Here is a 16,048-nt window from a genome sequence, read left to right as displayed (position 1 = left end):
CACCTGGCTAAAACATTTCAATCGAAAGCAGGATTCTCGGGGACAGTGCTTAAAATCAATTAATTATTATGATATCATTTTGTTTTCTGTAAATTTATTAGAATTGGAGAATTTAAAGTTTGCTCCTTTCTTTTTTTGGCATACAAGGGGTGTCCCCCCCCCCTGTCTTCTCTTACAAAATAAGTAAAATTATTGAAAAGCCGTGTTCTAACTGAGGTGTTTTCTCTGCCGTCCACAATAACTAGGTTACCACTGCTTTCATCTTAGAAGCCACCACCAGAAAACTAAGGCATGCATAAAGTTCAGTGACAGCCCAATGCCTAGATCAGCCTCAGTGCTGCTTAGATTTAGTTCCATTTGTTTCAGAATTGTACATGAATGTAGTGGCACAACAATCCTATTGTAATTTTGTAAACATTTAACAGCGATCAAAATCACCAGCACAGCCCTCCGGAGGGTACGACCTGAACCAGGACTACCCGACCGTGCATCTACAGTCTACTTAAGCTGCAAATAATATAGCAAGCTTAACGTACCAACAGTTCAAGCAGTGGAAGAAATATCCTTCCAGTATGTACAATTTCCCAGAAAGCTGTTTATCACTTGGATCTTCATCGCCGAAGTTCACACAATATGGAAAACACCTTCGACGTTAGAGAGAGAGAGTAAACGTGACGTCACCCTGATGTCGATAATGGAGATGCGCTAAAGCGCTGAAGCTGTGTTAAGACGAAGTTTCACTAAGCTATTAGTGGGTTGAAAAAAATTTCAAAAAATTTTTTAATGCCGGTTTAAGAGACTTTGAATGGCAGTCTTTCAGTGCACATAATTATTAGTCAGGTGCTGTCTTTCACTTCAAGTTGATTATATATCAATCCATAAACATCATTCAAGTAACCAGAAGTGACAACGCACATGCCGCATAAATTGGCTTGAACCCCAGCATCGCTGCTTTAGCAGATATATTGTTATAATAAAAATGTGAGCAATCTCAAAATATGGCAGTATCAGAAACAAGGTTTACGAAGCAGTCCATGGCAGTTTAGGTAACTGGTGTCACCCTTCGTCAAACCATAATGAACTCCGCTCAATACCCAGCACGCCACAGGTTTTTTAATAATTACGTCACCCGAGGCAATGGGTTTTTGGCGTCAAAACTAAGTATGAATTAAAAAAAAAAGTGTCCTAACTTCATTTTTTTGCAAGAATATGGGCTTCCAAACCTATCCATGTGTAGAGATTGTGTTGTTTCATGTCATTGTCTAAAGGCAATTGTTGCAGCAGGTATCACTGGTTTTACAGACAGGTGAATATAGGCGACTGGCTAAAATAAATAGATTATTATTGAACTGTGAGCTGTGAAAACAGGGATGTCAACACCTGCCAACAGTATTACATGAAACTGGTTTATAAGATTTCTGATAATTGATGCATTGTAAGAAACTCTCTATTCTGATCAATAAACATTTCAAATAATCAATAAAACAAAGTCGTTTATCAGATTCGAAACATTTCAGTTCAACACAACTTAAATGCCTCCTGTGTTTTTATGTTTTAACCAGTAACGAGAACACATTTGTCATTATTTAAATTCATATAACTGATCTTCAAACTCTCTAAAGCTTGAAATCTTTGGCCAGTCACTATATAGAGCCAACAACATAGTTAGTTAAGGTGAGTCCTTACCCTACATAACACAAGTACTTCAGCACCAATTTAACATTTCAAGTTTCTTTATATCGTTAAAGTAAAGGTCTCTTGACGAACACACCTCTTGAAAACAGAAAAAGTGTGCATACCAAATGTTCTCCTATCTTTAAACAAAATAACTGTAGATCTAGCAAATCTAGCAGTTAATCGATGGTTGGAATTTGTCGATTCCCATAGCAGCAGTGTCCCATTTACGTAAGTAAAGTTGATATCGTTTCCTTGTACCTTGATTTCTGGGTTATCTTATTTATATGTATGTGGTCTTCAGCTAACATATAATAATCGCAAACAGCAAGTGCCGCCAGTTGCTTATTGTCACTAAGCTGCAAGAACAATAAGCTGTGAAATCTTGAAATTCCCTGCATATCACCCAAGGCCGGGATTGAACCTTCACATCGTGTGCAGCCTATGGTTGGGAGTCGTTGGCATTACCGCTGAACCTGAGAGGCGAAGTAGGGGAGGTAAGTCAGGGTACCATGTGCTCTTTTTTGTTAGAGGTAAAATAACTCGAATAAAACAGCGGGAACATGAAATAATGAAGGAGTAAGACGGGTAAAAGACGCATGATTTTGATGAACCGTTTTTGTGTAACCGATGGCTGTGTGCGAAGACATGAAGGGTATTTGTAAAAATATCAGTCCTCTTAAATACTTCCTTATGCTGATTGACGGATTGTGCACAAGTGAAACCGATTCCTTTCCGTCTTAATTGACGGCGAGGATCGAATAGTACAATTAAGAATTTCCTGATATCAGATATGGACAAATTTGCTTTCGAACATATCTTGGTTTATGCTAAACATAGTTCAGCATGAACAACGAAAGACTCAAAGTAATGTTTATCAACCAGTGAATACATTCAACATATATAAAACCACCAGAAATTAAGAATTATCTATGTTCAAAGACAATGGCATGGGCTAAAACATGCTTATCCCGTTGTATTAATACTAAATTTATAAACTAAATTTTGTATGGCACCCCGTCTGTGATTTGGGGTGCTTTGGTGGCAATTGTCAAAAGATGTGCATATTCTGTCTATGTATATTATGCAGCTGAAATGATATTGATGATGTTACAGTGAAAATTGAGCTATATGTATTTAATTTGTAGTTTGGGGGGTGGTCTTTAGATGCAGCATGGAAGATGGACATTTTGAGAATCATGGAGGCATGCTAACTCGTGTGGACATCCATGTACTTATGTGAACACAGCAACATCACTTGGCAAAAATGGAGCACTTCATCATATGTGTGACAGATTTTCAGTCAGGTATGTTTATACCTCCTTTTCTTTAGCATTAGAGTATGGATGTTTCAACAATAGTGTTAATTTGACCAAGAAATTGTTTTCCACTTGAGTGAGTTTTGCACTATTCAACTATCATTATATTTTCCCAGGGACACGGTGTTATTCTGATAATGTGTGTTTAAATGTGTAATATCACTGTTGTTTTTAAGGTACAAAATCTCATATCACATTGTCTCGAACCACAAGTCTAATTGTATTTTAATTCTACATATGTGTAGAATAATTATTGGTCATTTGTCCAGCAATTATAGTGATTAATTACAGGATGTCTTAAGAAGTTCCTGGAACTGGGAAAAGGACAGCCAGTCGCTGATACCCGGTTCTCAGCATTCCAACCTGTTACATACATTACAGCTTGGACCATTGATGGGCAAAGCTGTGTCAAGGTACTTATAATACTATAAATGTTGTTTGTTCGCCGCCAAAATCTTTCAAGGATTTGTGATAAAAACAAGATGGCAGGATGTAAATTTTGTGGGAATATATTTTAAACCAATACATATGAAGACTAAAGAAATACAGTACTAATATGCTTGTGACAGCGAGGAAAAAAATCCCAGGTTTTAACAGTTTAGACTAGGATTCAGGTTGGACATTGGTCCAACAGGGATCTCAACAGGTTGCTACTAGCATAGAGGATAGGGGGCTGGTTAGAGTCCTTCCAACAGTGAGTCAAGCCATGGGGATTTCCTGTCTTCTCATGGAAGCTAGCATTCCCTGCTGATTACAATATCATAATGAGATCTATGGACTCATCCATTCTGAGATGTGTCAGCGCTGAGATATGTGGACAAGGTCATTTTGTCATATTCTCAAAAACAATGGAAAGACTTATACATGTAGGTATATGAACAATCCCTACTGATGTATGCTCTATTTAAGATTTTCTTGTGAAATGTGCCAGTGTGTTGCACAGACACAGGTCTTCAACCTTGTCAAGAAACAAAGAGTTTACGGATGAACAGATTATTTGCCTGTTCTGTATTTTGCAGAAAAATCATGAATGCGAAATTTGAGAAGTGAATATTCACTAACAGACAGGCAGAAAGACAGAAGAGTATTGAGATTATCTTTGCACAGTTTCATTTTGTTGCTTTATTCTGATGCATGGTTTTGATTTTATTTTTAATTTAGAAAACCATTCTTTGAACACTAAGCAAAATAGTCTGATGTCAAGACAATGTATGTGCATCCCATATATATATTATTCCAACATGGGGCACAAATGTTTCCCATATGATAACGGATATGGGCCCCATCTAGGATGCTCATATGGGGCCCATCTGGGTACCAAATATTGATACCATATAGGTTCCATATGGGAGGTATTTAGGCTCATAAACTCTGATCCCTACTGATACATGCTGAATATGTGGGGAGCTTTATATGCATGATTGGAAATTTTCATGTGGGGCCCATACAGCCATTCAGATATGGGTTCCAGATGCGTATTTGATTTTCCTGTTGGTAAGCTCTTGTCCTTGAAGTTCATTATGTTGTTAAGTTGAGTAAAGGTGGGTGAATTTTTTAAAGGTACATTTTAAAGGTAGCTTATTTTGTTTATTTAGCTAGTCAAATTATACACTACATACATATTATGTATGTGTAGGATGGATTTCTTAAATTTCTGTTTACCCTACAGAAATTACCTCTACACATGTACTGTTATAGTGGCACCCGGGGAACATCTGGAGCAAAATGTTCAATTTTGGGGAGCGTTTGCTCTCTTTACATAAAGATCTCAAGTCAATTAAATTTATACATGAGAAGCCTTATTTGCTGTCATGCACACGCTTTAACGGATCCTTGATCACTGATAGGCCTGTATGTCTCTCTGGCCTAGCCATGGTTGCTGACAAGATCTTCCATCCTCCCTGTATCATCCATAGTCAAGGAATTGAACACAATCCTGCATTCTACCAGACAGCCTCTGAAATTAAAAAGTGCATTCGGTAAATCTTTTCAGGACTGTATGCATCTAGCATGCTACACCTGACATTGACAGTTATATACCCATCTCTGATAGGTTACCTACATGATACAGAGGCATCCAGTGTTTCTTCATATAGTTCATGTATGTATCCTCTGAAATGAGCTCTTTGGGCCAGGCTGATACGAGAGGCCTATCTCAGACAAGTTGAGCTGATGAATCATCATGCATCACATACTGTTATGATAATCTCTCTCTATATTCAACTGGCTACCACAATTATGAAAATATAAGATTTTGTTTAAATACGTGTGATTATGCAAAATATCTGCCACTTAGATGGTGTATGTTCAACAAAGAAAAGTCTTACATCCATAGCTCCATATTTGTACCCCTTCGTTCTGGTACATTCATTTAGATTGATGAAATGTTCACTGAAAATTGTGTATTACCTTGGTAAAACATACATGTAGTCTTTCTATGGGTCCTTTGCTCAAAAGAACGTATTGGGAAGTGCCTACAAGCAGTCTCCACACATGACAGGTACATGAAAATATGCATACCAAATTTCATCTACTGAAAATTTCATTGTGCTAAGAGCCGCCTATAGTTTTCCCTCAGACTATAAGTTTTGAGTCCAGGTAGAAAGAGAGAGAGCCATGGGACATCACAGGATCTCCTGTAGGTTTCATGGTACGAATTAAGTTCAGGCAGCTAAGGGTAGTGAATAACGAAACTTCTAGAGGGTATGTTGGGGGAAGAGGTGAGGGGATATCGGCTCTGTTTAAACTGACATTAACTTATGATGTATATGTATGTTTGGATGGATTATGGCATGTTAAAATTTTCAAACAACTCATTGTATAGGTGCTTGTCATTCTTTCTCTGTTAAATCTGTGTCAGAGTTTGCTCATGACAGAATTGTAATGGTACCGATTATCTAATGTAAATGTTTCATCCGACCAACTAAATTCGGCCAACAAAAATTCGGCTAACAAAAAAGTGACCAAGGAGAACGTTGAATGACATATTAAAGAATCTTATACCATTGTTAGCCTAAAAACTGTATATATTTCGTCAATAATCACATGAAGAGCTTAAGTTCAAAAGCCGATAAACGCCATTTTCGCGAAAATCGAGCAACCTATAAAAATCAACACTACATAGTAACCGCTTCAGACCAAGCTATCTATTTTTGCGGCAAAAAACGATATATGCCATGCTAATCAGACTGATAGGTTCGGGTTTAGTTCAAAAGCCGATATCCGCCATTCCACTTTCACCACAAAATCCGATATATCCAGATTAACCAATCAGTGACCGACTTTCGTCGATTTGCGGGAAGGCCGGTTATCCACTTCCGGTGGAGTGAATGCTGTCTGCTTGTTTTGACAACACATCGATATTTTGCGCAAATATGAATGATTTTGACAGCCTTGACGAACGGGTAGTAAAGTCACCAGTTGGAAGAAAGCGTCGAGTGAGGAAGGACGGTACCAAAAGGGCTGAAAATAAGCGTAAGCTCTATGGTGGCGATGGACATGTTCCTCACGTTTCTTGTGACCATAACGAAAACTGGTGTCTCGGTGGAACCCTACAGCCTGGTGAGGTAGTTTTCTGTGCAGATAGATTCTATAGCACAACTGTCAAGACCAAACAGGATGCAATTTTGCTTTCCTACATGAACATCAACAAGGCAAAAAGGTCCCGAGTGAAAGACGACCGCCGTAAAAGACAACGGACCACTTCAGTCAAATATTTCATTGTGAATGAAGCCCAGGAAAAAAAACCTGTTTGCAAGGAGACGTTCATGAGTATCTTTGGTAAGTGAAATTAATTGCTTCCAGGTATTTTGTCATAGTGTGGCATAGGTTTTTCACGAAATCTAAATATCAGGCTATTTTGGCTCCTCTGTATTTGAATGGCGTTTTAACTGTATGAATAAGGAGAGTTTGAATTAACGGACAAGGGCCACAAACTAACCCGATGTTGTTTGGGTGTGGATGGCTAGTTACGGAACAGCTGAAAGATTATCGATTAAAACTGATTTTGCTTAAATCTGGTTTTCCATTCATGACTCTTTTCAGGTGTACGCAAAGACCGGTTGAGCAACATTTCTCAGTACTGGTTAGAGAAAGGAACGCCCATGCCAGAACTCCGCGGTGGAAAACGTGTCAATGAAGAACGAGAACAACAAAAGCAGCTGATAAAGAACCACATTACATCATTTACATGCCGGGCAAGCCACTATGCTAGACGAGGCGCTCCTGGAAGAAAGTATCTCCCCAGTGATCTCAGCATTTCAAAAATGCACAAACTGTTCCTTGAACAAAATCATGCTCAGGTTACTTTTTCACTGTATTACAGTATCTTTTGCTACGATTTCAACCTCGGATTTGGAACACCTGTGAAAGATGTGTGCGCCACATGTACTAAGTTCAAGATGAAATTAAAGGATCCTGACTTAACTGACCAAGAAAAACAGAGGGAAGCCACTATGTTCATGTTGCACCGTCGGCGAGGCAGGCGTTTCTACGACATTCTCAATGAAGTAGCTGAAGACATCACGATCTGTTTTGATGTTATGGAGAATTTGGTACTTCCTAAGACACCAGTCGGCCAAGCATACTACTCCAGGCAGTTATATCTGTATGTGTTTGGAGTGGTCAGACATCATGGCAGCAAGCAGAGGCAATCTACGGATGACATTGACCTCTTTGTATGGAGAGAGGACCAGAACAGGAAAGATTCCAACATGATTTCCTCAGCTCTCAGACATTATTTTACAACCGTCATCAACAGAGACCTTGATGAGTGTACACTCTTGCGCCTCTTCAGTGATTCTTGCTATGGACAAAACAAGAATATAAATTTACTGTCAATGCTCTTTGCTTTAAGAAAACAACAGCAGCCCCAAATGAACATTGAATACTATTTCCCCATTCGAGGCCACAGCTTTCTACCCGCTGACCGCGTGTTTGGTCGCATTGAACAAAAACTTCGGAAAATTGACACAATCTCTCTCCCTGGCGAGTATATCAGTGAGTTGAGAAACCATGGTCGTGTCCATGTTTATGGCGAAGACTGGGCTGCTGTTGATTTCAAAAGTGAAGTCAAGAAATATGTGAAGCAAACGCGTTCTTTCAAACTTAGTGAGGCCAGATCTGTTCTTATCTCTGGCGACCAGCTTGGATTTCGCACCAACTACGCTGGAGAATATTGCTACCACTCACTCCTGAAAAAAGGGAAGAAATGGACAAGCTTCAATCCTCTGGATTTACCTATGGTTAACTGTGTCAACACCAACAAGAAAACGGATGTTCTTTCTTTGTTGGAGGAAATGGGTGCTCACAGGAACGTGAAGGACTTCTATGAAGGTTTGTTACAAGATGATGGCATGCAACTTGCCGCAGGGCACAGTGACAGTGAATAAACAGTGTGCTTCTATTACTGGTCTGATATTCAGGTTTGACCCCTGAGAACCTGTCAAGGTGCTTGGAATCATCGGTATCAGTAGCAAAGAACAAAATTATGGTTGTCACACGCAAAATGTCTCGTTCATTGAAACTTCTGATTTAATGTTATGTTATGGTAACATTATGGAACAAAATAAAGTAAAGAGGAACAAAACAACAATGTCTTACATCAAAGATCGCTATAATTTGCGGGAAGAAATCATTTCATTTTACGAAAATACAGTGCAGGATTTGTCTGCTTTTGCGCCAAAAGTGGCGTATATCTGTTTTTGTGCCTAAAGTTAATTTTATTGATTCTAATTATCTGCTCCATTAAATGAAACATTTTAAATTACAATACCAGTTTGTTTGAATTTTGTCTAATTATTAGATAATGTAAAGTTCATTGGGTTATTTGAAAAAGAGTTCATCAGAGAAAAAAACTTGATTTTACTCAAAACAAAAGAAATGGATATATCTGTTTTTGAATTTAATCTCTTCACATATAGAGCCAGATCCCAGCCAATTAACCTATGCCCTGTGCCTTTTGGGCTTAACATGTGAACAGATTCGTACATATACTGTGAAGTTGTACAGCCGCGCGTCATGTTGGTCAGGTCATCGGTTTGGTCAAGTGCCGAGTTGGATCAAGTAGTGAGTTGTACCAAGTAGTGAGTTGGGTCATGTAGTGAGTTGGGCCAAGTAGTGAGTTTGGTCAAATCAAAGCTGTTGGCAGTTGGGCAGCATGGGACTTTAATTTTAATGTAAGTGGATAACTCTTACACTGTAAATCCTGGTTGACCCAATGTCAGTATTCTGCTCACATCTTCTGTGTTCAACTGAGAGATGCATTGATGTAACACTGTACAGAGTGACTTTGGACTTGATGACCAACAAGGAGACACTTTGTAATTGTTACTAAATTTTTAGTTGTTACCTAGTAACATAAAATTAGAAGTGAAACAAGTGAATGAAATTACATTGTCCTTCCAAGAAATAAAAATGATTGGGACTACCTGTAATTAATTTGTTTCTTTATAATTGTAGCTTGCAGACAACTCTGCAGAAAACCACTACACTGGTACATCTAACTTGTGGCTCAGGGTAGGTGAGGCTTGCATGAGATCTGACAAGAGTGGGGAATCAAATGATCAGACATCCTCTCCAGATGACAGTCAAAGGTAAATATATTTGTCAGATTCTAAATCTTATTTTGGGTCCTCTTATTCATTTCTGATAATAAATTAATCAAATTTTCACGAAACACTGTTTAAGTGGCCCTATAAGGTGGATGAATCAGTCGGAAACAAGCACAGTATGTCACCTTAAAAATGCTAGACTTTAGGGTAAATATTGTACTGTAAGTGCAGCCTTGGAAGGGTGCACGGCACTAATAATATTTTCTGTATTTGTTTAGGAATTTTTTATATTTTCTGTGGTACATGGGAAGGTCTGTCAGCAACCTGCGGATGGTCGTGGGATTCCCTTGGGCTCTGACCGGTTTCCTCCCACTATAATGCTGGCTGCCATCGTATAAGTGAAATTTTCTTTTGTACGGCGTAAAACACCAATCAGATAAATAAATAAATAAATTTGTTTTCTGGGTACATTTATGAATCTTAATATTTCCCCATGAAAATTTTCCTTCTATATAGCAGTGGTGGTACATAACCACTGTGTGGTGGCAAAGGAGTTCGAGCATGTACCGGGTAAACAAGAGACCATGTTCAGAGCCATGTTGTAATGTTGGGTGTTTAGATTTAGTAATCTTGGTACTTCCTTGACTTGGTTCTGAACATAAAGAGAAAAGCCAAGAAATGACTGGCTCAGAGTAAGGGTGTCCTGTTTGGTGTCCGGCATGGCTTTCCAGTGAGACAGGGTTATAAATATGTTGTTGTCTTCAGTTGACCAGCTAAATGGAGATGCCACCATGGTGTGATTAAAATGATGTCTATCTGCTGTATAGTTGCCATGGTTGTGTATGTTTTTTTTTTGTTCCAGTGAGGGCAGATTTCTGTTGGCAGAGAAGTTACTCGAAGCTGCTGACGGTCTTCTCACTCATGGTGAGGAAGTCCTTGGCAAGATTCAATCTGCTTTCTGGACTTTTGATGTTAACTAAAAAATAATATTTATTTTCTTCTCATCTCCTTAATAAGGGAAGAAAGCATAAGCTATTTTGATTTGGAGTTTTATGTCGTGGTTCTTTAGAAATCATGAAAAGCAACTCTAAAATGTAGACTTGTTTTAACAGAAAGTTATGCCATCAACAAAAAAAAAAAGAAGAAAAAACAAAGCAGAGAGAGAAAAGAAAGTTGTCATTTTTGAGGCATATTTAATATCTCTTAACAACCCCTGTTGCTACTTAATTTCCAGACTGACATATTTACATTTGATAAAGAACGGTGAGAAGCATTTTTATACATTGATATATTAGGGCACAACCTAAAACATACCACAACAATAAATGACCCAGAAATACAAGCTCCCTTGTCCCATAAAATGAAATCTCCAAACCATTCTTTATTATTATACCAAAACATCAGTTGTGTACATATGTACATGCCATTTTGTTGAAACAGATTAAGAAGTACTGATGTATATTATGGTTGTTTACTTGCAGGCTGCTGTGTTGAAGTGGTCATCTCTCTGAGTGTCCGTTCTCTACAGGTTATCCAGGCAGAGTGAGTTTTCTAGTGCTATGTTCTGGGATTACATGTATATGTGAGGGGCAGTGTGCACCGGACTGTATGCTTGGACAATGTGCATGTGACTACATGCTTGGACTGTGTGCTTGGATAATGTGCATGTGATTACGTGCTTGGACTATGTGCTTGGGACTGTGTGCTTGGACAATGTGCATGGGACTATGTGCTTAGACAATGTGCATGGGACTATGTGCTTGGACCATGTGCATGGGACTATGTGCTTGGACTATGGACTGTGTATAAGTTGAGATAATAATGTAAAGCTGTCCTGACATGGTCATTATTCTGTGTAAATAGGTTTTGATCAGTTTTACATATACCTGAACTTTACATTGGCACAAAACTAGATGTGGTGACAATCACTGTATGTTCATTCGGATAAGTTTTGGACCATTGCAAAATAAAGTCCTGGCTGGTTCATTCGTCAAAAATGTTGGTGTAATGCCAAAAAATGGCCCATTGCAGAAAAATGGCCCTCGACCAGTGTGTTTGCATGTTAGAAACCAGCAATCGCTGGCTCAGCTGCGACTTTAAAGTCAACACCTAGAGGTTATTTACCTGGTTAAATATTCTAAAGTTTGTTATAATGCCAGTTAAAAAAAAGAATAAATTGCAAAAATTTGAGAGTATAGATGTGTAAGTATACCCTTAAAACTTTATGCAGATCCCTGGTTATGCTGTATGCCAGCTTGAAGCGACTGCGAATATGGCACAATGCGGCTATTAAGGTGCTGGTCAATGAAGGGAGCTATACAGAGAGTAACCCTCTGCTTGGATGGATGACTCATTTGGAGGCAGAGGTGATTGGGAGAGTTAAGGAGTTGACAGTACCATCACACCTCACTCTGTGGAGGGGACAGGCTCTGGTGTTGGACTCTAGGGTAAGATGTTTTCCATTTCATATAATTTCCCATCAGATTATAGGTAACTGTTCAGTCAAGATATGTGTGTATTTCCGATTGTTTTATTATACACGTTTCCCCCGCATTGAAGTTAGTGGGTCGGGGGTATATGTTCTGGATACACTGTGGGCTTCTGTCGGTAGGTTTGATTTCGTTCACACAAGCTCTCCTAGTTACTGCTCTGATTTCCATGAAAATTTGTATACATCTTCTGCATGATCATTAGGCATGCATGAAATTATTGTATACATCTTTCATATGACCTTGTGCTTTCTTAAGTTTCATGACAATCTGTTCAATACTTACAAAGTTGCAAATGTTGAAATGGATAGTCGTATTTGTTCATCTGAATTCGGTTATTCTGTTAGCAAGTTACTATGTGGTTAACAGATTTGGGCCCTTAATGCATTAACTGTGATTTTCAGACACCTGTGTACTAGTATGACATACTGGTAAGCTTAACAAAGTCTCGGGGTCCTCCGTGGCTCAGTTGGTTAGCACGCTAGCGCAGTGTGATAACCCAGCCGTCTCACCAAGGTGGTCGCTGTGAGTTCAAGGTCAGCTCATGCTGGCTTCCTCTCCGGGCATACGTGGGAAGGCCTGCCAACAACCTGTGGATGGTTGTGGGTTTCCCTCGGGCTGTGCCCGGTTTCCACCCACCATAATGCTGGCCGCCGTCATGTAAGTGAAATATTCTTGAGTACGGCGTAAAACACCAATCAAATAAATAAATAAATAAATTAACAAGGTGTCAGTCATCTCTTGATGTGGCATTATCTTTCAGTAATTGGCGGATTAAACTCAGTGAACATCCTACTGTATGTTCTTTGTAGAGGAATGTATTACTATGTCTTAGAGACATGTGCCTGGAGTGGAGTCCAGACTCTGAAGATGAACCGATGGAAAGCGGTGACACCGAGGTCAGACTGGGATCAGGGGTCACACAGAGGCAACAGGCTTACATTAACAGTAGGAATTTGGTGAGATCATTGTTTGTTAAAACCCATCTAGGTCTGGACCATGCATCTGATAAACTGCATGTGCATTTCATACTTAACTGAGCAGGATGTAAACAGTTTTCCTTGCAATAAACTGCCTTGGAAAGGACACGAGGCACAATTTTCCAAGAATATATTGTGGATTATACTTCAAGATTCATTTCAGAACTCTAGAGTTTGGTTTATTTGGAACACCCACAGCAGTACATGCACATAAAAGGCCAGGCCATTATACTTAGAAGAAGAGACAAGACTAGACTAGACCAAAGGTATACATGTATTGAAAGAGTATTTTACCCTGCTGATAGTTGCAGACTGTGTGCAAATATACATATTAAATATGTTAAAAAAATATTGAGTGTTTCACACTGGTCTAAAATGCCTGTCCTCTGTGAAGGGGGTAAAACAGAATGGCAGCATGAAATGTGCAGTTATTGCCTCATGCTCTTTGTTTTGTGGGGTAGAATAGACTTCAACACCTTAGTCTTGGTGTTTGTTGTGTAATTCTGGTTAAACTCTTAATCCCACCCAAAGCTTGAAAAACATACCTTTTATTTTTGTGAAATTGTTTAATTTATTTATTTATTTATTTACTTGATTGGTGTTTTACGCTGTACTCAAGAATATTTCACTTATACGACGGTGGCCAGCATTATGGTGGGAGGAAACCAGGAGAAACCCATGACCATCCACAGGTTGCTGAGAGACCTTCCCACATATAAATTGTATAATCGAAATATAGCAGTTCAAAGGAAGAAAAATTGCTCTGATCAAAAGGTTGAAAACACTACATTTCCACAGTGACAGATTCCTGTTTTGGCTTTTTGTGGACTAAATGAGTGTAAAATATGAGTGACACACAACACTGTTTCCGGTTTCTCTAATATTACATATCACATGGCCTCGTAAGAATTCCAGATTAACTGTTGATTTATTTGTATGTAGTAGCCAGGCATGTCAGAAAGAAATGGCTGTGATCTGTTTCCATTCCTCATCTGAAATAAGTATGGTTAACTTAATTGTCCTCTTTCTTTTTGTGTTTTAATTTTTCACACCTGATACATCTAGCACATTAAACTGAAGATTAGTATAATATGAAGGTTCAGCACATTAAACCGAAGCTTCGTACAAACACGAAAGATTCAGTGCTTAAAGGAGATACCCGTCTGGTTTGTCTGACATGAATTGGACATCCATGGAATGATTGTAGTACCCGTGGAGAATTTGGCACAGTTTTGCAGTCCACAGAATATAAATTTTTATCGTCAAGTCGAGCGATACTGGCTGTGACATGAGGAACCATGCATTTGGGCCAGTGGATTGTGAGTGGCAGTGATGAGAAGACTCTGTCGCTCAACACCGGTGAAAGTAGCAAATCTTTTATGTTTTCAAAAAACATAAGAGCTAATGTTTTATGGTTTCAAAAAACATAAGAGCTAATTTTTTATGGTTTCAAAAAACATAAGAGCTAATTTTTTATGGTTTCAAAAAACATAAGAGCTAATTTTTTATGGTTTCAAAAAACATAAGAGCTAATCTTTTATGTTTTCAAAAAACATAAGAGCTATGGTTATGGTTTCAAAAAGTATCACCAACAAACATTAATAAGGCTTGAATTATACTGAATGGGAGCAGTAATTGGTAACTCCTAGAAATGCCAGTTCCTGTAACGGGCTTCAAGGTAATGCATGCCATGAGGTATCATGTGTGCAGAGTGGCCGGTAATCTAGGTGTGATCTGAGCTGGAGGGCGACCCTGTAGCCTCATGACTTTAGTAGGACAAAGGCTAGTGGCTCCTTACAGTTAGCGTCACCACCTGCTGTTTCAAACTAGCGAGTAACTTAACAACTTCTGCATTCTGGAAGTGAAAATTTGGATTTTCTTCTAGTTTCAATTTTCGTTTGGATGATATTGTGGCTGATAACACTAAAACCAGGTATAACAAGAAAGACTCCACCCATTGAACTGAATGTTGAAGTTAATATATTATGTACATGTAGTTTGACGCATTATGAAAACTAAAGCTTGGTGTAACTTGTATGTTCAAACACATTGTATGTTCAGACACATTTTAGAACCGAAGTTTGATGTAACTGGTAGATTAGTATAATATTTAGATTCATGATATTTATGCTTAGTTAATTATGCAAAGTAGGCAACAGGAGCAGGTATTAAAATTTGTGTTGTTTAAATTTTAATCTGAACACCATTGGAATGGGTACTTGATGTTATAGATGGGTAATCTAGACTTTGAAAGATAAGACACGATATGTGACAATAAACTTTTTTGCTTTCAAAACAGCATTCTGCGGTCAACATTCCGAGAGAGATTAGCTGTACTTTTGGAACATTTTGTACCCTTATCAACTGACTCCCTCAAACATGAATTGACAGACTGTCTGTCAGAGCATACATGTGGTCACTGTATCTCAGTTTTTGTGATCCTCACCCAAAGACATTTTTTGTTTTAACACCAGTTTTCTTGACCATCAGACAATGATGAAAGAGTCGTTTTATAAACACAAATGCATCGTGTTGTAAATTACCAGTGTATGCTCTCAGAGGAAAAATCTTAGATGAAACAAACAGTGTTTTAATTTTGATGTGGAATTTAGCGGTACCCTAAACTTGGTGTAAATGGTGAATATGTCTTCATTACTGAATCCTGGACATAAGCTAATGGTAGGAACGAGAGCAACCAGTGTGATTGTCTTTGCATTGTTTTAAATTTATGTTTTAATGTTATTGTATACAGTAACATAGCATTTTGAGTATTTCTGGACCAAGTGACCTCTAATAAATTGCAGTTTACCTAGCTACTTTTTTTTTTCACCAAATTCTGCTTAAGCCATTTTGCTAAGCATTTACATGAATGGTTAGAATAAAACTCTTTTGAGGTAGGTGAATTGTCAGAAACATCCAATATTTGCTCCAAATTGCCAATTATCACTCAGTCGTCTCTGCTCTGATTTTACTCTCTGTGCTGTTAGTCTTTTATATTGATCAGTTGATGTTCTGCACATTTTATTCCATAAATA

General features: G+C 38.4%; 1 protein-coding gene across 5 annotated transcripts; it reads left to right on the top strand.

The window, feature by feature from the left end:
* Nucleotides 1-2,239: 2,239 nt before the first annotated feature.
* On the top strand, nucleotides 2,240-13,128 carry LOC135466050 (uncharacterized). 5 transcript variants are annotated; one of them, XM_064743458.1, is made up of 8 exons: nucleotides 2,240-2,253; nucleotides 2,823-2,981; nucleotides 3,285-3,406; nucleotides 9,453-9,586; nucleotides 10,407-10,468; nucleotides 11,026-11,086; nucleotides 11,775-11,991; nucleotides 12,846-13,128. In XM_064743458.1, exons 2-8 carry the CDS (start codon nucleotides 2,942-2,944, stop codon nucleotides 13,071-13,073), a joined length of 864 nt encoding a protein of 287 aa, XP_064599528.1. In that variant the 5' UTR covers nucleotides 2,240-2,253; nucleotides 2,823-2,941; the 3' UTR covers nucleotides 13,074-13,128. The 5 variants fall into 5 exon arrangements, with proteins under 5 accessions (XP_064599528.1, XP_064599529.1, XP_064599527.1 ...); XM_064743459.1 differs by having other exon boundaries at nucleotides 2,240-2,262; XM_064743457.1 differs by having other exon boundaries at nucleotides 2,240-2,329; nucleotides 2,842-2,981.
* Nucleotides 13,129-16,048: the final 2,920 nt, after the last annotated feature.

The sequence above is a fragment of the Liolophura sinensis genome, chromosome 5, assembly GCF_032854445.1.
Source record: "Liolophura sinensis isolate JHLJ2023 chromosome 5, CUHK_Ljap_v2, whole genome shotgun sequence".
Classification (NCBI taxonomy): Eukaryota; Metazoa; Mollusca; class Polyplacophora; order Chitonida; family Chitonidae; genus Liolophura; species Liolophura sinensis.
This window is presented reverse-complemented; position numbering and strand designations above follow the sequence as displayed.